The sequence below is a fragment of the Hyperolius riggenbachi genome, chromosome 2 (assembly GCF_040937935.1).
Source record: "Hyperolius riggenbachi isolate aHypRig1 chromosome 2, aHypRig1.pri, whole genome shotgun sequence".
Classification (NCBI taxonomy): Eukaryota; Metazoa; Chordata; class Amphibia; order Anura; family Hyperoliidae; genus Hyperolius; species Hyperolius riggenbachi.
Genome location: NC_090647.1, coordinates 152702325 through 152716727, shown reverse-complemented (window position 1 = coordinate 152716727; position 14403 = coordinate 152702325). Strand labels below are relative to the sequence as shown.

The window sequence follows — 14403 nt, the reverse complement described above, 5'->3', positions numbered from 1 at the left end:
CACAGTATACATTATACAGACTATGTAATCACATACATTGGACAAATTATACAAGAAGGCACTCTGCAGGTTGTACCTACAGACTGAGTGCTTCTTTACCAGCATATTAACCTCCTTGCCGGTAACTCGCGCAGGAGGATTGCTCTGGCCCTGCTGGGCCGATTTTCATAATTTTTTTTCCCTACACGCAGCTAGCACTTTGCTAGCTGCGTGTGGTATGCGATCGCCGCTGATTCGCCGCTACCCGCCACGCCGATTTTCCATCAATCAAGCAGAATGGACCATAATCAATTTCTTCCTCCATCCGATAAAATTAACAAATTGGTTGATCAAATCGACCGCACAAGAAGTAATGTATGTCCACCTTGAGTGGCATTTTCTATACATTTTAGCTTCATGTTACATTTGTCACTGTAATTACTATGTCAAGCCTGAATTATGTAGAAATGTTTATATTTGGTGCATACCACTGTCTGTATTCTGTACCCCATGTTTGTTCATGAGCCTAAATTAAAGTGGACCTGAACTCAGAACTTCCTTTCTGCGCTAAAAAAGGTAACAGCATAATCACCTTTAAAGAACAGTGGATGCAAGTCCTGCAATAATTCTGCAGTGTGTCTACTCCCTGCTTTCATGGATGCAGACATGGGGTTAATATCTTCTGTTTACAAAATAGCTGCTCAACCGAGGCAGCCATCTGACACAGCTGAGAGATCAAATTACAGTAATTAGTCGCAGATGAGAGGGAGTTATGCTACGTACACACATGCGACAACGATCGTTGAGAACGACGAACAAACTTTTAATTGATGAAAGAACGACCTAAGTAAAGTTAGTTTTAAAATGTGTGTAACGATCTGATGGTTATAACGAACGTTACATCACGTAAAGCAACTATTGCGCTTGCGCATAAAAATGAGAAGTTTCATGGAGAAATAGTGAAATGCGCATGTCAAGCCTAGTACGAACGATCGTTTCCAACGATGTACTACTTTTGCAAACGATCGTCGTTGGAAAAAATCCGCCGAGACAGAACTTTCTTTTGTAGCGATTTGGCTTGTTCGTCGTTTGCCTTAATAGTCAGTGGTTCGTTTTTTGTACTGATCGTCGTTGGTAAAGATCGGGGAACGATCGTTACAAACGACTATAGTCGCATGTGTGTACGCACCTTTAGACGGGATAAACTCTAAATACACACAGGGTGCATTTCTGTTTTCCTTCTGTCCTGTGGAAGAATTCAGGTCCACTTTAAAGCTATGTCCAGTCAGTTTATTTGATATTTTACATTATTGAAGTATGTGTTCTGTCTTTCTGCCAAATATGGTGACTATTTCATGCATCTCTGGCATCCATCTTGCAGAGCAACTTCTTTTCCTTCGCTGGATCCCTAGGCATGATGGTGTGGCTGATGCTTACCCCTCACAGTAGAGAGAATGAGAAGAAACGCCTGGGAATCTTGGCTGGATTTGCCTTCTTCTCTGGTAAGAAAGGATTCGCATCATTTCCTGTTAGTTTTAGGCATATTTGAAGACCGCTTGGATATGCAGTGGCCCTACACAGAGGCTTAGGATTAGCTTTCTTGTAAGAGTGCCAGGACATGGATTGTCTGCCCAACACATTCCTGTGACATATTTAGACACTCCTAAATTGGATAAATGTAATTAGATAAACTAGTGGTCTGGTTGCTGCTCTAGACCATCCATGTGAGAGTTTTTTCATCTTGCAGAGGAGGAGGATGACTTGCAAGACTGAAATGCAAAGATGAATAAAATATTGTAGCAAAAGTATTTGTGTATTGAAATGTTTTTTCCCTTTTGTGCTTTAGGTATTGGTTTGGGTCCTGCTTTGAATCTTTGCTTGGCTGTAGATCCCAGGTATTTACATATTCAAATTTTTGATTTAAATAAGTTTTTACTGGTCTGTCAATGTGAATGTAAAATTCTAGCATTAGCACATTAGCGTTCAGGAGACAGGAGCTCAGTGACAGATACCGGTTCTGCTTTATTATTGGAAAGAATTGAAAGGTGCTGCTTTACACTTGGCGACCAGTCTTACTCCAGTTAATTTTTCTAGTGTGGCATTATGTGCTAATAAATGTATCTACTTTTTTGCTAGTTGGAATCCATCTTGTTTGTGCAAAGTGTTACATAATTGGGACCTCACTCCACAGGATTACATCACTGTGTTAACTCTTGAAAGGGAGGGGAGAGGACCATCTGGTCAGTGTCCTTACCTTATTTGAAAGGGGAAGTTTGTTATTTGCAATTTAAAGGCGCGTACACACGCCATACTGTAGCAAACGACGGGTCCGGCAGACCCTCCCGCTGGGTGGACATTCTGCCGTCAGTAGCACATGTGTACACGCTGTCGGCAGACTGTTAAAACTGTTTCTGTCTTATCAGTCTGCCGACAGCGTGTACACACAGGCTGTCGGCAGAATGTCCGCCCAGCTCTGCGGTCTCCGGCAGCGCTGTACAAGATCGGCGATCCCGGGCCTCTGATTGGCCTCTGATCGGCCGGGGATTGCCGTCTACTCATAGGCTGATGCCTATGAGAGGCGGAACAGGACTGATCGCCGTCCTGTTCAAGTCTCTTCACCGAGGGGAGGAGAGAAGGATAAACAGTCTATACAGGCTGAGAAAAAAAATAACGGCCATAGCGATGGGACACCTCCAGCGGCATGTCCCCTAAGGGACAAAAAAAGGAGGAGAGTCCGATCGCTGGGCTCCATAGCTGGGCTGTGCAGGAGGCTGAAAAGCCTGCACAGCCTAGTGCACCAACAAAGGGGGGGGGAGGTTGGTAGGGGGGGTTTAACATTGCGGTCCTTAAGTGGTTTAAGTGAGTGGATGCACCAAGAGGAGGGGGGGGGGGAATATTGCCGCAGGCCTGAAAATGTTGACTTTTGCCAAAAGCCAAACTTTTCAACACCACACATAGGTATGTGGATTCAGCATTCTCTGAGTTCCCTCAGCAGAGTTCTCTCTGTGCGTACCTTAGGTAACTTTGCCTTGGGTGAGGTGTAACAAACCCAGATAAATGGACACTCTGTTTCCTCTCCATGACTAGACAAAATACTAAATTAGCCAGACTTGGAGACGAGGAAGGATGGTGTGCACTTTTTGTTGGGTTACATTAATTATAGCAACACACAAATTCTGTGGTGTACTTACCTTATTGACTGTCATGGTTGGTTACCTCATCACAACCATTTATTGGTAGGAAACAGAAAGGGATATAGTTAATGCATGAATATTTTCCTTGCAAATCCTTTGCTACTTATGAAGCAGCTAATTTGCAAGTTGCTGTGGCTGAAGTCACCTTATGCTAGCTATCCACCACAGTGTGTAAGGTTGGTGAGGGGTCTGTGACAGAATTTGATGCAGACATGCACCTGTATGGGAAGTGACGAAAGCACTTCCTGTATCTGCAAAGCATGCTGGTCTTTAAGTTATACTTCAATAGTAAAGCAAATATAAACTCTCAATTGTTTATCTTATGGTTTAGCTTTTTGACTAATTTCCTTTCTTTTTTTTTTTCTTCATGTAGCATAATTCCAACTGCTTTCCTGGCCACAGCGGTGATCTTTACTTGCTTCTCACTAAGTGCTTTGTATGCACAGAGACGCAGCTTCCTGTATTTGGGAGGTAAGCCTTGCTGGTGTTTCGCGTCACTACATATTCTCTGCCTTGTTACAAGCTGTGTTCTCAACATGTATTTGGTGTGTGTTATACAGGTATGCTGATGTCTGTCCTGAGTCTCCTCCTCCTCTCTGGATTGGTGAATTTATTCATTGGGTCAACTGTGCTTTTAAAAGTGAGTTTCTGCATTGTTAAAGTAAAATAGTATGAAATATTAAAGTATAACTCAGTGTGCCCGGACCTGAATTCAGAACTTCCTCTCTGCTCTAAAAGATAAGCTACATATTAACCTTTAAAGAAAAACATGTCTGTTACAGCTGATAGACATCCTGCAATAAATCTGCAGTGTGTCTACTCCCTGCTTTCATGGAAGCAGCCATATGGTTAACACAAATTAGCTGATCTGCCAAGGACTGCTGAGATGCATGAGCTGACACGGCTGAGAGATCAAATTACAACTTGTGCTTAGTCACGGATGAGGGTGAATTAGACAGGCTAAACTCTAAATTCATACAGGGTGCATTTCTCTGTTTTCCTTCTGTCTTGTGCAAGAGTTCAGGTCCACTTTAAGCTAGTTACGCATGTGTCAATGGCAGCACAGAGAGTAATTAATGTCTGCCTTGCTGCACGAGAGTCCCAGTTTCACTCCCCAGCCAGATGACTATCTGCTTGGAGTTTGAGTGTTCTCTCCACATTTACTTGGGTTTCCTCTAGGCACTCTGGTGTCATCTCGCATACCTAAAATATACTCTTAGGTTAATTGGCCCTAGACTATAGTAAGAATATAGGAGTATGGTGGGGACATTGGGTTGTGAGCTTCTTTGAAATAGTGACACAACTATTTCAATGTATTCTGTAAAGAGTAATTTCAAATGTTATATCGAGGAGGCCTAAGGCCCGTTTAAAAATGGACACTAGGCTCTGGCCGTGACCCCCACTCTGGCTCTCCTCGAAAAAGCAGTGCGCACGCACGTCCGCGCTTACACACACCCCACCCCCACTGGCCCTGTCGTCGTCGTCCTCCTTTATTTTTTTTTTAACGCGAGAGCCGCCACGTCATCCTCCCAGCTCTGTCCTGTGCGTCCCTGTTGCCCTAGCAACCACAGGGACACACGCAGAAGCGTTACAGCCTGCTGAACTGCGCAGAACGTTTCAGCATGTACGCAGGGACACTTGCTAATTATTATATAGGATGCATAATATTAGTGGCCTGATTAGTGATCAGTCACTCTTTGATCACAAATTGATTGGGTAGCAGCAACTGATTTTATCACCTATTCCCACTTTATCTTGATCACATTTAATCAAGAATGAATCCGTAGTAATTTGGCCTCTGCTAGTGTTGGCCACTTGATGCAGTACAAAGTATGCAGCCATTGGGCAGCACGGTGGCATAGTGGTTAGTGCTTTCGCTTTGCAGCGCTGGGTCCCCTGTTCAAATCCCTGCCAGGTCAACATCTGCATGGAATTTGTATGGTCTCCCGTGTCTGTGTGGGTGTCCTCCGGGCACTCTGGTTTCCTCCCACATCCCCCAAAAAATACAGATAAGTTAATTGGCTTCCCCCTAAAAATTGGCCCTAGACTATGATACATGCACTACACGATACATACATAGACATGACTATGGTAGGGACTAGATTGTGAGCCCCTCTGAGGGAGAGTTAGTGACAAGACAAAAATATACTCTGTACATCGCTGCGTAATATGTCGGCACTATATAAATACTAAATAAATAGATGTCCCACCACTTCTCCCCCTCCATGAAAACTGTACAGCCGGAGCCAGTCATGCTATGGATTGGTAAAATCTAAAATCCATCAGACGTTTCTCATTGTTGTAGCTAATAGATCTTTGGCAAATTCGATGACTGAGATCAGAGCCACAGTAGATATCAACTCATGATAGCGCCCAAAATTGACTATTTTAGGTACCAGAGTCGCCGGGGAAATTTGGGTGCCGCCATAGGCACCCATGATAAGTGAAGGAAATACCAGCTACAGGTGGAAATTTGGGCACCGTAGGCACACAAAAATAATAGTGGCTGCCCACCGGCATGGGAGATCCACTGCAGAGATGGAGCGGAGTGTAAGCTTGTGAGTGGCTATAGAGCCACGCCCTGGGACCAGTAGTGGAGTTTGGCTTCACTATAGCCAAAGCCAATCGCCAGGCTGCGTAATTGTCCAGTTACTGCTGCAGGGGGATATTTGGCTGTACAGCCGCTTGCTGGAAGCAGTAGTGCACTGGAGTTTAGCTACATTGCGGTTGGAGTCTGGGCTTCTCAATTACCAGCATGGCTTGGTGAATTAATTAGTAGTGGTTTGTGTTAGGTATAGATAAATGGGTTAGCGTGAGAATTTGGGTACAGAGGGATATTAGAATATCGGTATAATTACAGGGATAGTAGTATATCTGTAAATTTACAGATATTTTACTATCTGTGAAACCAGCGCCCATTTTCCCTTGTGCCTTTTATTGCATAAATATGAATGGGACACTGTGAAGTGCTAGGGTAGACCCTAAGAATAATTCCTCAGGAGTAAGGTGTAACCTAAAAATAGCTAGTTTGTCTTCCTCATGCTGGGGTTTTAAACATGTAAATCAGGAGGAGCTACCATATGCTTTGTGCCCTTCAACTCAATCTACTGTGACCTAACTGGAGCTTGGTGATCCTGGTTTGTTACAGTCTCTGTTAACATTAGGCGTGAGCTGTTTGACAACTGCCTCTGAAATCATTTTACGCATCACACAGTGTTGACTCTGAACTCTAGCAAGATATAAAGAACCTTGAACATTGTTTGCTCTTGCTAAATCGGCAAAACCTGACTTGTTGTTGGATAGACTGTAACTTTATGAACTGTAGTAATTTCAGTGCTGTAGGCAAGCAACTATAATACATCTTCACAGAAAGTCTGAAACAGTTGGTCTTTTTAACCACTTATTCCACCAGTACAGTATATCTACGTCATCTGTGGGCTCATCCAAGCCATAACCACGTAGATGTACATTTTGTACTGGTGGCATCCCTGTGCACGATTGTGCGCTCTCCCGTGCGCACCCCCGGCACTTTAAGCTGCATTACTAATTGGTGTAAGGGGAAATAAGTCCCTTTAACCAATTAGTTAATTTTACTCTCTTCAGGTTCCCTTTACAATGGGACACAAGGTGGATGTGTGTGTTATAAAACAGAGACCCTTAGGAGTGGATCTATAACCCCCCCCCTCCCCAGCAAAACTTTTGATGGGTCCCTCAATGTTTGTACCCTTTTCTCTGCCAGCCACTTGTAACCCTCACAACCTGAGGGCCAAACTTCTTGCACCATAAAACAAGTGCGGACATCATCATTTTTACACCCGTAACAAGTGTAGCACCTGATCTGAAGGATGGACCCCTTTATCAGAGGGAATGAAGTAGCAGTTGGGGTCCCCTTACATTGCTGGGCACCCCAGACGCTGCTTCCTTGCAGTTACGCCCTTGCCTACACTCTAGTCATGAACTTTTTTTTTTAACCGCCAATTTTAATTAGTTGCTTCCCAGTGCTGCAGGCCAGTTTATTGTGAGCAACAGCTACTCGGCCACAAATTTGCAGGGTATAGCAAAATTATCTTGGGTCCCCCTGCAGATTAGTCACCCCTCCTACCCTCCCATGCATCTAGTGACCAGTCATCTGTCTACCCCTCCCCCATTCCCTTCCCACCTCCCTGAGCATAGTGGCCAGTGGTCTCCTCCACTCCTACCCCACCACTGTCACACAGCCTTCTCTTTAACCTCCCCAGGCATGTAGTAGCCAGCCATCTGTTTACAATATATCCATAGTGTCTCAAACTATTCCTTACACTGTGTGTGCTTATTTCCCAGGTCCATATGTACGTTGGTCTTCTGGTCATGTGTGGCTTTGTTTTATTCGACACTCAGCTTATCATTGAAAAAGTTGAAAATGGAGACAAGGATTATGTTTGGTAAGTACTGATCTTGACCATCTTGTTTTATGAACTTGACTCATCTTAGCTACATTATCATTATGACTTGGATTATTAATGTATGTTAAATTCAAGTCAGAATTGATACTTTTTTTTGCAAGGCAGCATAAAACAGTGACTAAAATGCTTCATATGTATTATGTAGTTGGGGCCTTGTTTTCATCATGTAGATAGTAAAACAAGCCTTTACTGCTACAAAACACCAAAGAATAAAGCATTTAGTGAAGTACACTTTTGACCTGTTTATGAACTCTGAGGCCTGATCCATCAAGACAGGTGAAAAGATTTCTGGAGAAAAAGTGGAGTAGTTCCCCCAAGTAACCTGCAGATAAATGAAGCACGGATTCTGATTGAATTCCAGTCCTGTATGGAAAATGTCAGCTTTCTGCCATTAAGAGTGGAACTCTATTCAAACATTACCCTTGAAAGGGGTTAATACACTTGTAGTCACTTTGCTCTGGAGGCTTATCAGTGATCAGGAATTGCAGGTAATAAGACTGAACCAGGCACAGCAGAGCTTGTGTGTGCAAGTTTCATACATTGTAAGTAGAGGCTGGACAATGTTCCTCACCAAAGAGCTTTTTGATTGAGCTGTATATGCCATACCCATGCATTGGCAGCTCCCAGTGTGGCTGCCCAGCACTATATGGACAATGAAGAGTAGGGAAACCATTTTTATGGCATTTTCTGACAGACCACTTTAAAGTAAATCTGGGAGTTCCTTATACTAATAATGTATATACTTACCCCGGTGCTCTCCATTCCAGCGATGGGACCCACTGAACTCGCCCCGTGAGGCAGAGACAGCATGTGCCTGTGCAGTAGCATGGAGCCGCCGCTCAGGCTTAGCGGAATTAGCAGAGTCTGTCTGGCCTTATGCTATTGCACAGGTGTGAGCTCCATGGACGAGACTTTCTCAACAGGCTTGTGGGGGTCTCCGTGCTGGAAGGGCGTGGAAGAGGGCCATGGGGGAAGACTTCATCTCCTGACGTACCCACCCAAATTGAGGTCTTTTTTATCCCCTTTTAGGTTTTCATTAAACCCCAATTTGGGTTTTTTTTTAAAAATTGAAATTCAGTCGGGGTAGGAACACACTAGGCAGAATCACATATGCGATTTCCATAGCACATAGTGAGAAACGCATATCAGATTCTGCCTAGGGTGTTCCTACCCAGTCATAAAAATAGCCACCTTTCCCGTTTTAAATGTATCAAAGTGCAAGGGAAATCTTATATGATGTATGGGGGAAACTATCAATAATGGCTTTGTGGAATGCAAGTCTTTGCCTCGGCTTATCTGTCCTCCATACCAATTAATGTATACTGGTTTATGACTGTAGTGAAATAGGTGAAACATGAGCTCCAGCCAGACATTTCAGTTGTGGATGGAGCCCAAAAGGGTTAAACCTGATGCACATCAAGTTTTGATTGGACATTTTACCACCTCCATGTAGCATGAGAGCCTATCTACACAATCTGATCATAGTATTTAAAATCTCTTTGCCTTCCTACTACATGGGCCAATCAGAATAGTACCGAGAGATAGGTGGCTGGCACTCAGACCCGGCTGTATTCATATTGGGTATTCCAAAAATAACTGCAGCAGTACAGACACCCAGCAAAGCTATGTGCTCCAGAGTGAGTACCATAAATGACAATATAAGAGTAGAGAGGTCTGGCTATATAGCTTTAATTCCAATTACACTAATACAAAGTGCAGCTTTGCGTGGAAATCCATTGCTTAAAGCTGTAGTGTCAGACCTCTTTTTACCCCTGGATTGCTAATCTGAATAAGATGTGTGTGTACCAGGCTTTAGAACCTCTGTTAGGCTTTCACTCTTCCTGTGGCCCTGTTAGGCAGATCCTGTAAAGTCACTGTTAACCGCAAATTCTTTCCAAAAGCAATAAAGATTTTAACTCTCACCCCAATAAAAAAGATATCGATTGCTGTCTGTGTAGCCACATGCAATTATTTTCTCACGTACTGTTGTCCTACCGAGAACCCTAAATGTAAAGTTGTATGAAACTCTGCATTTCTTCTTTGCTCTAAAAGATTATTTACAGCATAAAACCTACTACCAAAAAAAAATTGGTTGCAGAACAACATTCAAATATTTAAACACACTATATTCTTCAGTGGTAAGCCTAAATCCAATGCGGAAGTTGAGGAAGTGATTACCTAATCTTTGTTTCCTTATCTGTCACTATTAGTAAATATTGCTGGCAGTGTTTTCAGCTGAACAGAAAGTGCACACAGAAGACACATTCTCACTAGATGCATTATTGCATTATAATATATAACTTGAATTACAATGGCAGCTTCAGAGCAGATAAACTGTACTTTGGGAATTTGTAGTTTGTAAATGGACAGTAATGCTTCTGCACAAAAGCTAATATGATGATGTATGGGTAATAAAAATAGGAAAATACCTTTTATTAAATGTTATGTCAGAGTTCAATCCTGCTTTAAGTGAATCTTTGGATTGGAATGCAAACAGCTAAATTAACCTGGCAGAGGTTCTAACCCTTCAGTTCTTGTTTAATCAACTGTTGTATCACTTCAGGCAATTCAGGTTTTGAAAATGCTGCAGTGGTAGCTGCAATAGGTCTAAAAATCTGTGTTTGGCAATTACAGGCACTGTGTAGACCTCTTTCTAGACTTCATTGCCATCTTCAGGAAAATCATGATCATCTTGGCTATGAATGAGAAGGTAAGAAACTTGTTTGTATTGTACTCTGAAATATGCTAATAAGATGGCGAAGCAGGAAAACAGTGCCGCCATAGACGCCTATAATAAAAGCCACATTTTGTGTCAGTAGATGGAAATTTGGGCAGTTGCTGAATCGTACCATCTTTGCCACACGGCTTTTTAGAGTAGCAGAGATATGCGGCTATGAAGGTAAATTTCCGTGCCCGATTAGCGGCACAAGGGGGCAATTTCAGCGGACGGGCTTGCGGAAATAAAATTGGCTTGTGTATAACACAATTGCGGCATGCATTGCGGGTGCTCCGCAATGCCGCATTATTGTTTTCCACAAGCCAATTTTGTTTCTGCAAGCCTGTCTCCAACATTATTCCCTCTTGCCGATAATTTGGTGACAATTTGCCTTGATAGCTGCATATCGCGGCTTTGTGGAAGAAGGGTGGCTAGCTTTAGGACGGGGATTTAGGGTTAAGCGTCACCGGGGGGGGGGGGGGAGGGTGAGGGGGGGGTTCGGAAGTAGGTTAGGTTTAGCCATCATAAAATACCGGTAAATATTACCAATATTTTACTATCAAAATCCAGTAGTAGAATATTGCTAACTTTAGTGATATTTTACTAGTGGCAATCCCCTGCACCCTTTTTTCCAGGCGCCTGTATTTCATGTATGCTAGAGATGGTGCTATCACCCATGTGAGTAATTGCTTCAACCTTTTAAAGTACTTAGCGGTTCCTGCTGTCATTAGTGGTTCTTCGCACTTGCTCTTGCACTTGCTCACGCTCGCACTCGCTCAGTCTCGCTCAGTCTCGCTCAGTCTCGCTCAGTCTCGCTCAGTCTCGCTCAGTCTCGCTCAGTCTCGCTCAGTCTCGCTCAGTCTCGCTCAGTCTCGCTCAGTCTCGCTCAGTCTCGCTCAGTCTCGCTCAGTCTCGCTCAGTCTCGCTCAGTCTCGCTCAGTCTCGCTCAGTCTCGCAGTCTCGCTCAGTCTCGCACTCGCTCAGTCTCGCACTCGCTCAGTCTCGCACTCGCTCAGTCTCGCACTCGCTCAGTCTCGCACTCGCTCAGTCTCGCACTCGCTCAGTCTCGCACTCGCTCAGTCTCGCACTCGCTCAGTCTCGCACTCGCTCAGTCTCGCACTCGCTCAGTCTCGCACTCGCTCAGTCTCGCACTCGCTCAGTCTCGCACTCGCTCAGTCTCGCACTCGCTCAGTCTCGCACTCGCTCAGTCTCGCACTCGCTCAGTCTCGCACTCGCTCAGTCTCGCTCAGTCTCACACTCGCTCAGTCTCGCACTCGCTCAGTCTCGCACTCGCTCAGTCTCGCACTCGCTCAGTCTCGCACTCGCTCAGTCTCGCACTCGCTCAGTCTCGCACTCGCTCAGTCTCGCACTCGCCTCGCACTCGCTCAGTCTCGCACTCGCCTCGCACTCGCTCAGTCTCGCACTCGCTCAGTCTCGCACTCGCCTCGCTCAGTCTCGCTCAGTCTCGCTCAGTCTCGCTCAGTCTCGCACTCGCTCAGTCTCGCACTCGCTCAGTCTCGCACTCGCTCAGTCTCGCACTCGCTCAGTCTCGCACTCGCTCAGTCTCGCACTCGCTCAGTCTCGCACTCGCCCAGTCTCGCACTCGCCTCGCACTCGCCTCGCACTCGCTCAGTCTCGCACTCGCCTCGCACTCGCTCAGTCTCGCACTCGCCTCGCACTCGCTCAGTCTCGCACTCGCCTCGCACTCGCTCAGTCTCGCACTCGCCTCGCACTCGCTCAGTCTCGCACTCGCCTCGCACTCGCTCAGTCTCGCACTCGCCTCGCACTCGCTCAGTCTCGCACTCGCTCAGTCTCGCACTCGCTCAGTCTCGCACTCGCTCAGTCTCGCACTCGCTCAGTCTCGCACTCGCTCAGTCTCGCACTCGCTCAGTCTCGCACTCGCTCAGTCTCGCACTCGCTCAGTCTCGCACTCGCTCAGTCTCGCACTCGCTCAGTCTCGCACTCGCTCAGTCTCGCACTCGCTCAGTCTCGCACTCGCTCAGTCTCGCACTCGCTCAGTCTCGCACTCGCTCAGTCTCGCACTCGCTCAGTCTCGCACTCGCTCAGTCTCGCACTCGCTCAGTCTCGCACTCGCTCAGTCTCGCACTCGCTCAGTCTCGCACTCGCTCAGTCTCGCACTCGCTCAGTCTCGCACTCGCTCAGTCTCGCACTCGCTCAGTCTCGCACTCGCTCAGTCTCGCACTCGCCTCGCACTCGCTCAGTCTCGCACTCGCTCAGTCTCGCACTCGCCTCGCACTCGCTCAGTCTCGCACTCGCTCAGTCTCGCACTCGCTCAGTCTCGCACTCGCTCAGTCTCGCACTCGCTCAGTCTCGCACTCGCCTCGCACTCGCTCAGTCTCGCACTCGCTCAGTCTCGCACTCGCTCAGTCTCAGTCTCGCACTCGCTCAGTCTCGCACTCGCCTCGCACTCGCTCAGTCTCGCACTCGCCTCGCACTCGCTCAGTCTCGCACTCGCCTCGCACTCGCTCAGTCTCGCACTCGCCTCGCACTCGCTCAGTCTCGCACTCGCCTCGCACTCGCTCAGTCTCGCACTCGCCTCGCACTCGCTCAGTCTCGCACTCGCCTCGCACTCGCTCAGTCTCGCACTCGCCTCGCACTCGCTCAGTCTCGCACTCGCTCAGTCTCGCACTCGCTCAGTCTCGCACTCGCTCAGTCTCGCACTCGCTCAGTCTCGCACTCGCCTCGCACTCGCTCAGTCTCGCACTCGCTCAGTCTCGCGCTCAGTCTCGCGCTCAGTCTCGCGCTCAGTCTCGCGCTCAGTCTCGCGCTCAGTCTCGCGCTCAGTCTCGCGCTCAGTCTCGCGCTCAGTCTCGCGCTCAGTCTCGCGCTCAGTCTCGCGCTCAGTCTCGCGCTCAGTCTCGCGCTCAGTCTCTCGCTCAGTCTCTCGCTCAGTCTCGCGCTCAGTCTCGCGCTCAGTCTCTCGCTCAGTCTCGCGCTCAGTCTCTCGCTCAGTCTCGCGCTCAGTCTCGCGCTCAGTCTCGCTCAGTCTCGCTCAGTCTCGCTCAGTCTCGCTCAGTCTCGCTCAGTCTCGCTCAGTCTCGCTCAGTCTCGCTCAGTCTCGCTCAGTCTCGCTCAGTCTCGCTCAGTCTCGCTCAGTCTCGCTCAGTCTCGCACTCTTATGGCTGCAGTCAGAATGCAGAGAAACTGTGATTTACATGCCTGGTTTATTAGCCCCTACAATGTAGGAAAAATGGGGAACACCGGCAAATTCTAAGTAGGAATGATACTGTGTATAAAGTTCTTCATGTTACTTCAGGTATACTTTAAGTTTTCAGAAATGCAAAGCAACACATGAACTAGTAAATTACTTCTTCCTGTAGCTTGTAATGCTTTGGTCTTGGATCACTAAATGTTACACTCTTGCATCACTTACAAAAACTTCTCTATGAACTTGAATGGGTATTTGTATTGAATATTGGCGAGACTGAATATTTTGGACTAAAGTGTATCTGCCTCTTTGTTGCCATCAGCCCAGAGATTATGCTAATCTTGTGTTTTCTCTGTCTCCGTTTTTAGGATAAGAAGAAAGAGAGAAAGTAAAGAAAATCACACCCCACCTCTTTCCATCCAGTTTTGTTTTTTTCCATACCTTTTCTCTCTCTCTGGTGGCTTTGTGTCCCACGGTGTAATGAAGAGCTTGGAAAACACTTAAGACTTTGTTTCCTTTTATTCTTTTCTACAAGCTTTCCCCTTCTCCCCAGCCTATAGTGTTTTGCCGATGTGATGAGATGTTCTGTATTTGGACTTAATGTAACTCTATTACCATGATGCAAGTACTCTGAATTTTACAAATGGGTGTTCAAGAAAGTTTTACACATCAGAACACCCACTGCAATATTGGTCATTTGCCATTTGAGCAGCAGGCTTTATATTGCAATGTGTGACTAGAAAAGTACAACAGTGTCCAGTATTGATCCTGTGGCATCCTCCCTTTCCCCAAGGAAGTGCTGTTACCCATAGCAGTCAGCTTTCTGTAGTTAGACTAGTTTAAGGTGAGATTTGATTTGCTCCTGAAGTTTGCCACAGCTTAAAGCACTTAGCACTCCCTTGG

At 46.2% G+C, this 14403-nt stretch overlaps 1 protein-coding gene across 4 annotated transcripts in view; it reads left to right on the top strand.

Moving 5' to 3' along the window:
- Positions 1–13999, top strand: part of TMBIM6 (transmembrane BAX inhibitor motif containing 6) — a 60033-nt gene extending 46034 nt beyond the window's left edge. For all 4 annotated transcript variants that reach the window (XM_068267705.1, XM_068267706.1, XM_068267707.1 and 1 more), the window contains exons 4-10: positions 1361–1481; positions 1826–1874; positions 3547–3644; positions 3734–3813; positions 7494–7594; positions 10250–10325; positions 13869–13999. In XM_068267705.1, the coding sequence (XP_068123806.1) occupies positions 1361–1481; positions 1826–1874; positions 3547–3644; positions 3734–3813; positions 7494–7594; positions 10250–10325; positions 13869–13892 (549 nt within the window). In that variant the 3' untranslated portion in view covers positions 13893–13999. The remainder of the gene's footprint in view (positions 1–1360; positions 1482–1825; positions 1875–3546; positions 3645–3733; positions 3814–7493; positions 7595–10249; positions 10326–13868) is intronic.
- The last annotated feature ends 404 nt before the right edge of the window (positions 14000–14403 follow it).